The sequence below is a fragment of the Rattus norvegicus genome, chromosome 16, assembly GCF_021556685.1.
Source record: "Rattus norvegicus strain SHRSP/BbbUtx chromosome 16, alternate assembly SHRSP_T2T, whole genome shotgun sequence".
Taxonomy (NCBI): Eukaryota; Metazoa; Chordata; class Mammalia; order Rodentia; family Muridae; genus Rattus; species Rattus norvegicus.
In genome coordinates, this window is record NC_141549.1 from 6,066,341 (window position 1) to 6,083,143 (window position 16,803).

A 16,803-nucleotide genomic window follows, 5' to 3' on the forward strand; every position below is an offset into this window, starting at 1 on the left:
TGCTGCTGGCATTCGCCTCTGTATTTGCTGTATTCTGGCTGTGTCTCTCAGGAGCGATCTACATCCGGCTCCTGTCGGTCTGCACTTCTTTGCTTCATCCATCTTGTCTAATTGGGTGGCTGTATATGTATGGGCCACATGTGGGGCAGGCTCTGAATGGGTGTTCCTTCAGTCTCTGTTTTAATCTTTGCCTCTCCCTTCCCTGCCAAGGGTATTCTTTTTCCTCATTTAAAGAAGGAGTGAAGCATTCACATTTTGATCATCCGTCTTGAGTTTCGTTTGTTCTAGGGATCTAGGGTAATTCAAGCATTTGGGCTAAAAGCCCAAATGAGTGCGTACCATGTATGTCTTTCTGTGATTGGGTTAGCTCACTCAGGATGATATTTTCCAGTTCCAACCATTTGCCTACGAATTTCATAAACTCGTTGTTTTTGATAGCTGAGTAATATTCCATTGTGTAGATGTACCACATTTTCTGTATCCATTCCTCTGTTGAAGGGCATCTGGGTTCTTTCCATTTTCTGGCTATTATAAATAAGACTGCGATGAACATAGTGGAGCATGTGTCTTTTTTATATGTTGGGGCATCTTTTGGGTATATGCCCAAGAGAGGTATAGCTGGATCCTCAGGCAGTTCAATGTCCAATTTTCTGAGGAACCTCCAGACTGATTTCCAGAATGGTTTTACCAGTCTGCAATCCCACCAACAATGGAGGAGTGTTCCTCTTTCTCCACATCCTCGCCAGCATCTGCTGTCACCTGAGTTTTTGATCTTAGCCATTCTCACTGGTGTGAGGTGAAATCTCAGGGTTGTTTTGATTTGCATTTCCCTTATGACTAAAGATGTTGAACATTTCTTTAGGTGTTTCTCAGCCATTCGGCATTCCTCAGCTGTGAATTCTTTGTTTAGCTCTGAACCCCATTTTTTAATAGGGTTATTTGTTTCCCTGCGGTCTAACTTCTTGAGTTCTTTGTATATTTTGGATATAAGGCCTCTATCTGTTGTAGGATTGGTAAAGATCTTTTCCCAATCTGTTGGCTGCCGTTTTGTCCTAACCACAGTGTCCTTTGCCTTACAGAAGCTTTGCAGTTTTATGAGATCCCATTTGTCGATTCTTGATCTTAGAGCGTAAGCCATTGGTGTTTTGTTCAGGAAATTTTTTCCAGTGCCTATGTGTTCCAGATGCTTCCCTAGTTTTTCTTCTATTAGTTTGAGTGTGTCTGGTTTGATGTGGAGGTCCTTGATCCACTTGGACTTAAGCTTTGTACAGGGTGATAAGCATGGATCGATCTGCATTCTTCTACATGTTGCCCTCCAGTTGAACCAGCACCATTTGCTGAAAATGCTATCTTTTTTCCATTGGATGGTTTTGGCTCCTTTGTCAAAAATCAAGTGACCATAGGTGTGTGGGTTCATTTCTGGGTCTTCAATTCTATTCCATTGGTCTATCTGTCTGTCTCTGTACCAATACCATGCAGTTTTTATCACTATTGCTCTGTAATACTGCTTGAGTTCAGGGATAGTGATTCCCCCTGAAGTCCTTTTATTGTTGAGGATAGCTTTAGCTATCCTGGGTTTTTTGTTATTCCAGATGAATTTGCAAATTGTTCTGTCTAACTCTTTGAAGAATTGGATTGGTATTTTGATGGGGATTGCATTGAATCTGTAGATTGCTTTTGGTAAAATGGCCATTTTTACTATATTAATCCTGCCAATCCATGAGCATGGGAGATCTTTCCATCTTCTGAGGTCTTCTTCAATTTCTTTCCTCAGTGTCTTGAAGTTCTTATTGTACAGATCTTTTACTTGCTTGGTTAAAGTCACACCGAGGTACTTTATATTATTTGGGTCCATTATGAAGGGTGTCGTTTCCCTAATTTCTTTCTCGGCTTGTTTCTCTTTTGTATAGAGGAAAGCAACTGATTTATTTGAGTTAATTTTATACCCAGCCACTTTGCTGAAGTTGTTTATCAGCTTTAGTAGTTCTCTGGTGGAACTTTTGGGATCACTTAAATATACTATCATGTCATCTGCAAATAGTGATATTTTGACCTCTTCTTTTCCGATCTGTATCCCCTTGATCTCCTTTTGTTGTCTGATTGCTCTGGCTAGAACTTCAAGAACTATATTGAATAAGTAGGGAGAGAGTGGGCAGCCTTGTCTAGTCCCTGATTTTAGTGGGATTGCTTCAAGTTTCTCTCCATTTAGTTTAATGTTAGCAACTGGTTTGCTGTATATGGCTTTTACTATGTTTAGGTATGGGCCTTGAATTCCTATTCTTTCCAGGACTTTTATCATGAAGGGGTGTTGAATTTTGTCAAATGCTGTCTCAGCATCTAATGAAATGATCATGTGGTTCTGTTCTTTCAGTTTGTTTATATAATGGATCACGTTGATGGTTTTCCGTATATTAAACCATCCCTGCATGCCTGGGATGAAGCCTACTTGATCATGGTGGATGATTGTTTTGATGTGCTCTTGGATTCGGTTTGCCAGAATTTTATTGAGTATTTTTGCGTCGATATTCATAAGGGAAATTGGTCTGAAGTTCTCTTTCTTTGTTGTGTCGTGTCTTTGTGTGGTTTAGGTATAAGAGTAATTGTGGCTTCGTAGAAGGAATTCGGTAGTGCTCCATCTGTTTCAATTTTGTGGAATAGTTTGGATAATATTGGTATGAGGTCTTCTATGAAGGTTTGATAGAATTCTGCACTAAACCCGTCTGGACCTGGGCTCTTTTTGGTTGGGAGACCTTTAATGACTGCTTCTATTTCCTTAGGAGTTATGGGGTTGTTTAACTGGTTTATCTGTTCCTGATTTAACTTCGATACCTGGTATCTGTCTAGGAAATTGTCCATTTCCTGAAGATTTTCAAATTTTGTTGAATATAGGTTTTTATAGTAAGATCTGATGATTTTTTGAATTTCTTCTGAGTCTGTAGTTATGTCTCCCTTTTCATTTCTGATTTTGTTAATTTGGACGCACTCTCTGTGTCCTCTCGTTAGTCTGGCTAAGGGTTTATCTATCTTGTTGATTTTCTCAAAGAACCAACTTTTGGTTCTGTTGATTCTTTCTATGGTCCTTTTTGTTTCTACTTGGTTGATTTCAGCTCTGAGTTTGATTATTTCCTGCCTTCTACTCCTCCTGGGTGTATTTGCTTCTTTTTGTTCTAGAGCTTTTAGGTGTGCTGTCAAGCTGCTGACATATGCTCTTTCCTGTTTCTTTCTGCAGGCACTCAGCGCTATGAGTTTTCCTCTTAGCACAGCTTTCATTGTGTCCCATAAGTTTGGGTATGTTGTATCTTCATTTTCATTAAATTCTAAAAAGTTTTTAATTTCTTTCTTTATTTCTTCCTTGACCAGGTTATCATTGAGTAGAGCATTGTTCAATTTCCACATATATGTGGGCATTCTTCCCTTACTGTTATTGAAGACCAGTTTTAGGCCGTGGTGGTCCGATAGCACGCATGGGATTATTTCTATCTTTCTGTACCTGTTGAGGCCCGTTTTTTGACCAATTATATGGTCAATTTTGGAGAAAGTACCATGAGGAGCTGAGAAGAAGGTATATCCTTTTGCTTTAGGATAGAATGTTCTATAAATATCCGTTAAGTTCATTTGGCTCATGACTTCTCTTAGTCTGTCGACATCACTGTTTAATTTCTGTTTCCATGATCTGTCCATTGATGAGAGTGGGGTGTTGAAATCTCCCACTATTATTGTGTGAGGTGCAATGTGTGTTTTGAGCTTTAGTAAGGTTTCTTTTACGTATGTAGGTGCCCTTGTATTTGGGGCATAGATATTTAGGATTGAGAGTTCATCTTGGTGGATTTTTCCTTTGATGAATATGAAGTGTCCTTCCTTATCTTTTTTGATGACTTTTAGTTGGAAATTGATTTTATTTGATATTAGAATGGCTACTCCAGCTTGCTTCTTCTGACCATTTGCTTGGAAAGTAGTTTTCCAGCCTTTCACTCTGAGGTAGTGTCTGTCTTTGTCTCTGAGGTGTGTTTCCTGTAGGCAGCAGAATGCAGGGTCCTCGTTGTGTATCCAGTTTGTTAATCTATGTCTTTTTATTGGGGAGTTGAGGCCATTGATGTTGAGGGATATTAAGGAATAGTGATTATTGTTTCCCTTTATATTCATAGTTGGATGTGAGGTTATGTTTGTGTGCTTTCATTCTCTTTGTTTTGTTGCCAAGACGATTAGTTTCTTGCTTCTTCTAGGGTATAGCTTGCCTCCTTATGTTGGGCTTTACCATTTATTATCCTTTGTAGTGCTGGATTTGTAGAAACATATTGTGTAAATTTGGTTTTGTCATGGAATATCTTGGTTTCTCCATCAATGTTAATTGAGAGTTTTGCTGGATACAGTAACCTGGGCTGGCATTTGTGTTCTCTTAGGATCTGTATGACATCAGTCCAGGATCTTCTGGCCTTCATAGTTTCTGGCGAGAAGTCTGGTGTGATTCTGATAGGTCTCCCTTTATATGTTACTTGACCTTTTTCCCTTACTGCTTTTAATATTCTTTCTTTATTTTGTGCGTTTGGTGTTTTGACAATTATGTGACGGGAGGTGTTTCTTTTCTGGTCCAATCTATTTGGAGTTCTGTAGGCTTCTTGTATGTCTATGGGTATCTCTTTTTTTAGGTTAGGGAAGTTTTCTTCTATGATTTTGTTGAAGATATTTACTGGTCCTTTGAGCTGGGAGTCTTCACTCTCTTCTATACCTATTATCCTTAGGTTTGATCTTCTCATTGAGTCCTGGATTTCCTGTATGTTTTGGACCAGTAGCTTTTTCCGCTTTACATTATCTTTGACAGTTGAGTCAATGATTTCTATGGAATCTTCTGCTCCTGAGATTCTCTCTTCCATCTCTTGTATTCTGTTGGTGAAGCTTGTATCTACAGCTCCTTGTCTCTTCTTTTGGTTTTCTATATCCAGGGTTGTTTCCATGTGTTCTTTCTTGATTGCTTCTATTTCCATTTTTAATTCCTTCAACTGTTTGATTGTGTTTTCCTGGAATTCTTTCAGGGATTTTTGTGTCTCCTCTCTATGGGCTTCTACTTGTTTATTTATGTTTTCCTGGAATTCTTTCAGGCATTTTTGCGATTCTTTCAGGCATTTTTGTGATTCCTCTCTGTAGGCTTCTACTTGTTCTCTAAGGGAGTTCTTCATGTCTTTCTTGAAGTCCTCCAGCATCATGATCAGATATGATTTTGAAACTAGATCTTGCTTTTCTGGTGTGTTTGGATATTCCATGTTTGTTTTGGTGGGAGAATTGGGCTCCGATGATGGCATGTAGTCTTGGTTTCTGTTGCTTGGGTTCCTGCGCTTGCCTCTCGCCATCAGATTATCTCTAGTGTTACTTTGTTCTGCTATTTCTGACAGTGGCTAGACTGTCCTATAAGCCTGTGTGTCAGGAGTGCTGTAGACCTGTTTTCCTCTCTTTCAGTCAGTTATGGGGACAGAGTGTTCTGCTTTCGGGCGTGTAGTTTTTCCTCTCTACAGGTCTTCAGCTGTTCCTGTGGGCCTGTGTCTTGAGTTCACCAGGCAGCTTTCTTGCAGCAGACAAGTTGGTCTTACCTGTGGTCCCGAGGCTCAAGTTTGCTCGCGGGGTACTGCCCAAGGGCTCTCTGTGGCGGCAGCAACCAGGAAGACCTGTGCCGCCCCTTCCGGGAGCTTCAGTGCACCAGGGTTCCAGATGGCCTTTGGTGTTTTCCTCTGGCGTCCGAGATGTATGTACAGAGAACAGTCTCTTCTTGTTTCCCCGGCTTGTCTGCCTCTCTGAAGGTTCAGCTCTCCCTCCCACGGGATTTGGGTGCAGAGAACTGTTTATCCGGTCTGTTTCCCTCAGGTTCCGGCGGTGTCTCAGGCAGGCGTCCTGCCGCTCCTGGGCCCTCCCCCACGGGAGCCCAGAGGCCTTATACAGTTTCCTCTTGGGCCAGGGATGTGGGCAGGGGTGAGCAGAGTTGGTGGTCTCCTCCGCTCTGCAGCCTCAGGAGTGCCCACCTGACCAGGCGGTTGGGTCTCTCTCTCACTGGGTCTGGGAGCAGAGAGCTGCTGCGGGCTGGGATCCGCGGGTGTGGGACTAGGTTGAGGTTTTGCGTTACATGCATGCAGATGTTAGCAGGAGACTGCTGCAAGATTTTGGCTGTTTCCTTTTTTAAATGTTTTAATAATTGTTGTTTATAATTGTGTTAATAATCGCTATTAGGTTTTGCGTTACATGCATGCAGATGTTAGCAGGAGACTGCTGCAAGATTTTGGCTGTTTCCTTTTTTAAATGTTTTAATAATTGTTGTTTATAATTGTGTTAATAATCGCTCTTTTGACCCTGCTTGATTAATGTTCTTTGTGTTTATTGCTAGTTCTTCCCATACCATCTAGAACTTCTGTTACTCACATCACAAAGGCAGTCTGAACAGAGATCATCTTTCCTAACACTTTGCATTCTCCCTACACAGACTGCGTTTGAGGGGTACCAAGTAGTTTTGTCACTGTCAGGTAGGATTTGTGCGTGTGTGTGTGTGTGCGTGTGTGTGTGTGTGAGCATGTGTGTGTGTGTGTGGTATGTGTGTGTGGTGTGTGTGAGTGTGTGTGGTGTGTGTGTGTATGTGTGTGTGTGGTGTGTGTGTATGTGAGTGTGTGTGTGTGGTGTGTGTGTATGTGAGTGTGGTGTGTGTGTGTGAGTGAGTGTGTGTGTGGTGTGTGTGTGGTGTGTGTGGTGTGTGTGGTGTGTATGTGAGTGTGTGTGTGTGAGTGTGTGTGTGGTGTGTGTGTGTGTGTATGTGAGTGAGTGTGTGTGACGTGCACATGCAAAGGCTAGAAGGTGACGTTGGGCGTCTCCTTGTATCTCTCCACATTTCTCAAAGGTAGGGTCTATCACTAACTTGAAACTTTCTATCTCTAAGAGTCTGACTCGTGGTCACAGAGCCTGTGGCATCACTTGCCTCTCTGTACCATGCACCAAAAATGTACTTTTGGTATTACAGGGATCTACCTAGCTTTTTACATAAGTATGGGGGACTTGAACTCGGGCCTCCTGCTTTTATGGGAAATGCTATTACTTACTTGGACACCTCTCAGACCTCTTGTATGGTTGTCCTGATGGAACCTGCCGTTGCTTAGAAGCTTCTTAAACATGGATATAAAGGCCATGCAAATTTAATAAATACTATTTTTTTTAATTTTTTTCCCCACTCCCTAATAAATACTATTTATCATAGTTTCATTGTGTGGACTTAGTCATGGTTTAGCTTAATATGAAAGTTAGGTTGATGTTATTTCAGTATTTTAACAATATTACTTGTCTAAGTTCTAGTGTTTTGGAAGTCAAAAGACAATTTTTACTCTTTTGTAGATGAACCTGCCTTTCCTTGTAGAAAGTTACAGATAGCTTGCCTTTTTCCTTTCATAGAAAGTACAAACCAAAAAAAAAAAAAAAAAAAAAAGTGGAAAAGAGCCAGTGGTGGTGGCACACACCTTTAGTCCCAGCTCTGGGGAGACAGAGGCAGGCGTATCTCTGAGTTCGAGGCCACCCTGTTCTATAGATTGAGTTCCAGGGCAGCCATTGCAACACAAAGAAAACCTGTCTTGGAAAAAACTAAATAAATAAAGTCTTTGTTTTTATTTTATGTGTCTGAATATTTTGTTTGTGTTTACCTGCGTGCAGTACCCTCAGAGGCTGATCCATGGAAGCTGCGATAGAGAGGGTAGTGAGCCACCATGTGGACTCTGGCCCTAAACCTGGGTCCTCTTCAGAGCAGGAAGTGTCCTCCCTTAACCTCCAAGTCATCTGCATCCCCAGCTTTTGATATTTATCACACTACACTTTTTATGTTTTTGATAATTATTTCTTTGAATAGTTCTTTATTGTATTTTGTTTTGTTTTTGAGACAGAGTCTCACTGACTAGATAGGGTCTCTCTATTTCCACCAGACTCGGAACTCACTATGTAGACTGATAGGCTTTGAAGTCCGTCAGCTCTCTCCACTTGCATCTACCTCCTGAGCTCTGTGGCTAAAGGCGTGCACACCACACCCACCTCTGACAGTTCTCTATGCTTAATGCGTACTATTCTTTAAGTTAGAAGTACATTTCCTTGTCTCCCAGAAGATGTTAGTTAACGCCACTGCTGGTTAGAAGGTTTCCTCACATGCTCTCTGCTTTCTCCAGTTGCTGGTTTTGCCTGTAGCTTTTATGTTCTTAAGTATGTGATACTTATTGGTTGCTTCTTGTATTTAAAAAATGGGGAACTAGGACAAAAACTTATTAGAAACTTTTGAGCATGTTTGAATGAGACTTGTCAATGTTGATTCTTCCTACAGAATGGAATCTGGCTGACCATTTATTGAAAAAAAAAACCCTAAATTTATATCTTTATAGGTTAGCCTGTTACTGTAAAAGTTTTTTTTCCTGTGCCCCGTCTGATGGATAGTGGCTACAGCTGGGCCTTCACTACATACACACACCTTAAAAGTTGTTTGTGTCCTCCTGCCCAAAGGGCTTGTATTTTATCCTTTCCAGAGAATAAATCTCACTTCCTATAGGGAAGGGAAAGACACAATTGCTCTGAGGTATGTAATAGTACATAATGCCATAATGTAAGTGCTTGTAAAATGTCTCTAACAAATTCTTCTTGGTAAAAATAAAGAAAAGAAGAAATGAAAGAAAAAGAGGTTCTCCAAGCATGAAAATGCACATCTGCAATCCCAGTGCTGTAGGAGGCTGAGGCAGGAGGATTGATGTAGATCTGAGGGAAGCCATTTCTAAGTGTAAGACCCCCGCGCCTCTCAAAAAAAGTTTCGTTTTTGAGAGAGACAGACAGAGAATGTTTCTCGGTATCATTTTCAGACATGCGTGTAAGGTTGTCAGAACTGTGTAAAGGAGGTGTGGCGGTGCATTGCTGAATCCCAGCACATGGAAGGCAGAAGTGAGGGTCGGGAATAGAGGTCACAGCTTTGCATGTAGCAGGGGTTAGAGGTCAGCCTGGGTTACACGAGACCTGTCTGAAGCAAAGCAGAAGAAGCATGCAAGTCAACGCGTCCTCATTTGAGCTACTTCTCCTTTGCCTCCAGTTGTGTTAGTCTCATGGTTCTTGGCTTTCTTCACTGCCAGCTTATGTTTATCATCCTTTGTGAGGCTGAGTTTTCTCTCTTGTTACATGCATCTGTCTGAGTTAGGCTTTACTGCTGTGAACAGGCACTATGACCAAGGCAACTTGTATAAGGACAACATTTAATCGGGGTTGGCTTACAGGTTCAGAGGTTCAGTCCAGTATCATCAAGGCAGGATCATGGCAGCATCCAGGCAGGTGTGGTGCAGGAGGAGCTGAGAGTTCTACATCTTCATCTGAAGGCCGCTAGTGGAATGCTGGCTTCCAGGCAGCTAGGAGGAGGGTCCTAAAGCCCATGTCCACAGTGACACAGTTACACCCTTCCTCCAACAAGACCACACCTATTCCAACAAGGCCACACCTCCAAATATTACCACTCCCTGGTCCAAGCATATTGGAACCACCACAGCATCTTACAATATTATTTATTTATTTTGTGTGTGCAGTGTGTATGTGTGCATGTGTACATGTACAAATGTTATGGCACACATATGGAGATCAACTGTCTACCATGTAGGTTCTGGGTACCAGACAAGTACCTTTACCCACTGAACCCATCCATACCGCCCGCCCTAGGTTTATTCTCTCAAAACCAACAGCGACTTTTAGTGAGTTTTCAGGAAGGAAAACAGCTAAATCTTAGTATTTGTCTCCTATTTATAGTATTTTTTTTTTTTTGGTTTTTTTTTTTCGGAGCTGGGGACCGAACCCAGGGCCTTGCGCTTCCTAGGTAAGCGCTCTACCACTGAGCTAAATCCCCAGCCCCTATTTATAGTATTTTTATCCTGACTATGGTCCTTTTATGATACATATTAAAGGATATAGTGGTGCCCTCTAAGGGGCCAAATGTGGTTGAGAGACATTTGATTAGGGACATAGAGCCTTAGAGGTCTCATTTAATAGCTATTTCCTAATAACCTAGCAAGATAGGTGTTTTCAACTCCATGTGGTAAGTGAAGAAACAGGCAAAATAGATTCTGCAACTCAAGCAAGGAATGCCATTATTCCTGTAGCAGATTTTCCATGCAAGAATGTCTGACCAGACACCTTTCTACTACTCTACCAAGGGAAACAAACCTTTTCCTCTTGCTTCTATGAAAACAGAGCAAAGTATGCTCTTGCTTTAACACAGATATAGAGATTAAATACTGCTTGCAAAACATACCAGTTGAGTACACGAGTTAATGCCAGGTATTAATTTACTTAATGCGTTTGGTTCACTGGTTCTCTTGTAGTCAGTGTCTGAGCACCAGTTCAAGGAGAACATGAAGCTGGAGGCAGTGAACCCTCTCTTCCCTGAAGAAGTGAGCATAGCCACCGTGACTGCAGTGAGAGGCTCTTACCTGTGGCTCCAGCTGGAAGGTAAAGCGCCAGCCCCTGACAAGTTTCCTGTTTACCCCTGTAGCGCAGCTTGCTTGGTGGACTTGTTAAATAGTGATCTAATTTGAATCCAAGATTTTAAGCTAAAGTTTTCATTTTTGTTCCTTGCTTTTAAGTTGTAGGAAATAAAAACAGGTGAAAGCTCTTTACTCTACTGTCCTTTATTTTCATAAGGGCAAATCAATATAACACTTATTTTGATGTAGCCAAAATACATTAGTGTAACATTAACTGCCTCACTTATTGAAAAGGTAACGTTTTGGTTGCTCCAAGACAAAAGAACCAGGTGGTATGTAGTCGAACCGGATCTGTCTGCCTAAGGTGATATTAGGGTTGGGCAGGTTTGTGGATGAAGCTATGTAAGTGTTCAATGCTGCTGCTGTCGTATGTGGCCTGTTTTCTTTATCCTGCTGCCAAATAGTATCTAAAAAGACGCCTTCCGTTTCCGACTGTGGAACTGTATGTAATGCAGATAGCAAGGACATCCATGTAACGTCTGCCTGCAGCTTGGCAGATCTTTGCTGCTTTCAGTTCCTTGTTTGACATTCAGGTTATTTCAAGAATGCAAGGTTGCTTGTATATGCTTGCTTCTTAGTTATTATAAGTTATACATAGAAGGCAACTTATTTTTTCATAATATTTATATAGCATAAAATATGTGGCTTCTATGAGAAAGATTATTACTTAAGAGACATGTGTCTATACTATTACAGTATGGTTTCAAAAGTGATGTATAGGACTAGACATGTGTGCCTGCCTATAGTTCCAACAGTTAGGAGGCTGAGGTGAGGGTCACTATGTCAAAGCTAGCTTGTCTTACTTAGCGAGACCCAGTCTGAAAGCTAAACAGACCACACACATACACCAACAAAAAAGCTCTCTAATTCTTCAAAATGTGTTTTCTTATTCTAACAGGTTCTAAGAAGCCTGTACCCGAGTTTATTGTAAGTGTGGAGTCGATGAATATATTTCCTTTGGGCTGGTGTGAAACCAATGGCCATCCTCTCAGTACTCCTCGCCGGGCACGAGGTATTTGTCTATTTCTGAATTAGAAGGTTGGTTGTTAAATGATGTCTTGTATAGGTGCTTCCAATTAGGGTGAATATAGACATTCAGAGAAAACCAAAACGATAAGTATATTTTTTTTATATGTAGGTAGTTAGTTATTGCAACAAACTTTTATTAACTTAGAAGTCTGGGCTAAGCTTAGGTGATCTTGATTTTCCACAGGATCTCCCCAAGTTTACTCAAATGATTACTGGCAAGAGTCTTAGTCCACTCTGGGTTTGATAAGAAGATTCTATAAAATAATATCTATTATCACTGGAGCTAGGAAGCCCAAGTAATAAGGTGTTAGCAGATATGAGGATCTGTTTTTGTTTCCTAGCTGAGGCCTTCTGTTTTCTTTTTTAGGTTGAAAACATTTTATCATATCTATGAGTGTCTTAGCTACATATGGGGCCCCCAGAGGTCAAAAGAAGGCGTCAGTTTCCCTGCAGCTGCAGTTATTGATGGCTGTGAGCTACCATGTGGGGCTGGGAACTAGACCAGGGTCTTCTGTGGGAGCAGCAAGCACTCCTCACCTCGGAGCTGTCTCTGCCTAGGGATGTTTCTGCTGGGTGCTCACCTGCTAAAACAGTCTGCCTGCTCTCCGGAGCATCATGGAAAGTCTGTCTTCCTTGTCCAGTCACCTACCAAACACCTCACCTTCTCATGTGGGAGTCCAGCTTCAGAGTTGATTTGAGTGCAGTCAGACTCCATCTCCATGGGCTGCTGAACTAAGGAATTTCCTTCTTTACGGGCCATGGACTGAAGTTCTTTGCTAATTGAATCTTTTCATAGGGCAGCTTGGAAACTGGCATGTGGCTTCTATTGGAATTAGGTGGCCTGTTACCTTTTGCTTGTATTTTACTATCTATTTTTAACCAGAGTCAGGTATGGAGACCAGGGGGACCTTGAATTCAGATTAGTCTACCTCTGCTTCCCAAGTTCTCTGTATAAGAACAAGTTCTCCTAATTGCTGAACCATCTCTCCAGCCCTTTTCTTTTAGTTTTTTTACATTTGTTATAGATATTTGTGTTTGTGTATATACATCTCAGAGAGCAACCTGTGGAAGCTGATTCCCTTTCCCCACTAAATGGCTATTGTGAATCAAGCTCAGGTTGTCAGCTCTTTATTCATATTCATTCATTCATATTCATTCTCTCTCTCTCTCTCTCTCAGATTTATTTATTTCCGATGCTCTCTTCAGACACACCCAGAAGAGGGCATCAGATCCCATGGCAGATGGTTGTGAGCCACCATGTGGTTGCTGGGAATTGAACTCAGGGCCTCTGGAAGAGCAGTCAGTGCTCTTAACCACTGAGCCATCTCTCCAGCCCCGCTTTGTTCTCTTTTTATACCAGGTTTTTTTTTGTTTTTTTTTTGTTTTTTTTTTTCAGAGCTGGGGACCGAACCCAGGGCCTTGCGCTTGCTAGGCAAGCGCTCTACCACTGAGCCCAACCCCTTTATACCAGGTTTTAAGTTTAATATATTCCAGTGTAATTCTGACTTCTTTGTCACCTCTCTTCTTTGTGTCATATTTAAAGGTGTCTACACATTTAGTGCCGTAAACCTTTTCTCATACGTGAGAATTTTGAAGTTTTATCTGTTTTTTAAGTAATTTCCTTTCATTTTTATATGCGATGTAAGTTAAGAGTCTAGTTTCATTCTTATGGATGCTGTACTTCCCTAGCACTGTGTTGAAACTTACTGCTCCATGAAATAATCCTAGGGTGCTGGTCAGATCAGCCTTCCTTTCCAGTATCTCTTTTTGCTGGAAAGTGTTTTTAACCATTGATTAGCCCAGTGATCTTTGAAAATATTCTCCAACCCAGAACAGTGCTCCTCAGGCAGGATGCTGACACTGAAGATGGACTCAACCGTGCTTGTAGTTATCTGCATGCAGCCAGGTATCACATGTGCTGATTGCAAGCATAAGCCTTGTCTCCATCTTTACATTCTCTTGGCATGTTCTTTTCTCTCTTATAGGGCATAAACTGAGGAAAATTGCAGTGGTTCAACCCGAAAAACAGTAAGTAATACAATAGATGTCTAACCAGATGTTAAACCTGAGTTTGAACGTAGGATACCTCGGGGGAAAATAAGCGTTTAAGGGAATAGATCTCCTTTGTGCTGCTCTCTCAAATGGAGGCGTAAACTTTTAAGGTACATTTGGTAGCTTAAACACTTCTTTTGGTATATGCGTTCCTAAAACCACACTGTAGAGCTGTGAATGTTGGTGTACACCTATAATCTTAGCTACCTGAAAGGTCGAGTCAGAGGATCATTTAAGGCCTGGTTTGTATCATGAGTCCCAGACTAGCCTGGGTTAAGTAGTGAAACCTATATCAAAAAGTTACTATTATATACAAAAGGGCAAATACATCAAGATGCTTCCCAAAATGAAGTTTCTTTTAGCTTTTAGATACTGAATACAATTGAATAAAAAAAAGGAAATATTGTTGAAAGAAAAATAAGAATTGTTAAGTCAGGGAATGATTCATCACAGTATCTTGATGGACAAAAGAGCATCTGGGAAAGAAAAGCTACATTCGGGGGCTGGGGATTTAGCTCAGTGGTAGAGCGCTTGCCTAGGAAGCGCAAGGCCCTGGGTTCGGTCCCCAGCTCCAAAAAAAAGAACCAAAAAAAGAAAAAAAAAAAGAAAAGAAAAGAAAAGCTACATTCCTCCTTTAAATCCATCAGGAAACTCTTGGGAGCACACTCTTAGAGCCTTTGAGAAGCAGTCAATTGGTGGTATCTTACATCTTAGAAATACAAAAAGTTTCTATGTTTATTTTAAATGTTGTGTTCTATATAGTCTAATCAGCTGCCATAACAAAATAACACAGACTGAGTGATGTAAACCAAGCCACAAAGCCAGTTTTCTCATACTCTACAAGCTAGCAACTGCCAGATGAGACTAGCAGGTGATCTGATTCCCTGTAAAGCTTGCTTCCTGGCGTGCCAGTGGATACTTTCTAGCTGCAACTTCACGGTAAACAACTCTGCCTGCCCTCCTCCTGTCTTTGTCCTTACTCTTCTTATAAGGCTCCGAGGTGATCATACTCTTAGCATCTAAGTTCTAAATAAGTCTTAATATCTCCTAAAAGCCTGACCTTCATGTGCAGTTACACTGGTGGCTAGATAAATACATGAATCTCATAATTTTAATAAAGGAATTGTGAAGGGTTCAGCTCCATCTGTAGCCACTTTCACAATAACCTACTAAGTAATTTATAGCTAGTTTGTAGCTGTGTAGGTAGTAAAACTGACAATAGAAGTAAAGTGAAAGGCCACACAATTGCATCCCTGCTGCATAAGAGAGAGGGTAACAACAACATCTTATTGCTGAGTTTAAACCAAAGTTTCAGTAATGAAGCATTCTAAAACATTCTAAATATTTTAAGGATTTTTCCATGTAGAATGCACCTCTAACGCTTTACAATTGTGTGTGTGTGTGTGTGTGTGTGTGTGTGTGTGTGTGTGTGTGTGTGTGTGTGTATGAAATGTTTCTGGGAGGTTGAGGAATACCTGAGTTTTGTCCCCAGAACCCAAATAAAAAGCTAAGCATGGTGGTGTACTTGGAATGCCAGTGGTAGGGAGATAGTGGCAAGCAGACCCTAGGACTTGCTAGCCTGTCAGTCTAGCTGAATTGGTCAGCTCAGGTTCTAGTAAGAGACTGTGTCTCAAAAAAATGTGGTACCTCTGGCCTCTATACTCATGTATATATCAACATTCTACACATACACAAGAAATGTTTTTGTTGTATGACTTGAAAAATGAATAGTTTATTTAATCTCACAGAAAGTCAGGCCCAGTGATAGATGCTTGTAATACCAGCAAACAGGAAGCTGAGGTAGGTTGCCATGAATTTGAGGCCATCTTGGTCTACATAGAGGATCAACTAGAGATATTTACCGAGACCGTTTCAAACAACAAGAAACTTTTAGATTTTATGATACCGTTTTTTTAGTTTTGAACACAGAGTAAAAACATGTCTAGAGATTCTTGGCTCATTTGTCCTATGCATGGTTTTAAAATCAATTTCCACTTTAAAAAATACTGTATTATGGTTTAAGAGCATTCTATTTTGGGTTTACTCTTTTGAAAGACGCTAACTTGTAGGCTCTGCTGGTAATTTCACTATTTTCATTTGTTTTCTTAACCAAGAATACTGTCTTCAAGAACTGTCCATGAAGGCCTGAAGAATCAGCTGAACTCCCCCCACTCAGGTATAGCATTGTGACATTGTGGAGGAGAGATCCTTGCTTACCTTTTAATGGGCTACGTCAGGAAGTAAAGAGTACAATTGAGCCGAGTATGGTGGCACGTGACTTCGATCCCACCATTCGGAAGATAACCTCAAGTCTGTAGCCAGCCTGGGCTGTACATAAAACTCTAGGCCAACTGGAGCTACATAGTGACATTCTTATCTCGAAATAAAATAAACAGAAACTCCTATACATTTGAAATATCAACTAATGTGGGGCTTAGGAGATAGACTGTAAGTCTGAGTAATTTTCAACATTTATCCCTAGGAGTACTATAGACTAGTTGATTTTGAAGGACTAGAAAAGAAATAATTGGTCATCAAGTTTGGTGAGTGTCTGAAGTAGGTCCTCTACTTCCTTTATCAGTAGAAGCGTGAGGCCCTAGATTTGTGTCAAAATTACCCTGGAATTAATGAACAGATGTAGTTCTGGACAGTGATAAGCTGTGTAAGCCAGCATAAATGTAAGATATTTAAGAGCATTGTATGCTAAGCTTCAAAATATGTATCTCCATGGCTGGAAATATGTAGCTCAAAGCTTCAATAGCATGCACACCCCTATCTACACACACACAAAATGTATAATGTCACTTGCCACCCCCAACTCATCTTTGGAAACATGGAATAGAGAGAGAATGAGTACTTTGAACACTTATTTTTTTCATTTCTAGTGATGATCAATGGAAAATACTGTTGTCCAAAGATATACTTCAACCACCGTTGCTTCTCAGGGCCGTATCTTAATAAAGGAAGGATTGCTGAGCTGCCTCAGTGTGTAGGACCTGGGAACTGTGTTCTGGTCCTTAGAGAGGTAAGGCCATGACCCAGGGCGGGACTTGGAACTTAAACGGAGTGTCCTGGGCTCATTCATGCAGAGGATGTACCATTGATGGAACAACTGTAAGTGTAAGTTCATCAAATGTAACTTAACTTTGCTTATGTGCAGTTAGCCATGGCAGATGTGATTCTAAGACTTCATAGTGCCTAGAGATGTGAA

General features: G+C 41.0%; 1 protein-coding gene across 17 annotated transcripts in view; it reads left to right on the forward strand.

Annotated features, from left to right (window-relative positions):
* Sfmbt1 (Scm-like with four mbt domains 1) overlaps positions 1-16,803 on the forward strand; it is a 119,689-nt gene that overhangs the window by 87,337 nt on the left and 15,549 nt on the right. For all 17 annotated transcript variants that reach the window (XM_087589047.1, XM_087589045.1, XM_087589036.1 and 14 more), the window contains 5 exon segments: positions 10,350-10,476; positions 11,410-11,523; positions 13,526-13,568; positions 15,707-15,768; positions 16,478-16,617. In XM_087589047.1, coding sequence (XP_087445173.1) covers positions 10,350-10,476; positions 11,410-11,523; positions 13,526-13,568; positions 15,707-15,768; positions 16,478-16,617 — 486 coding nt within the window.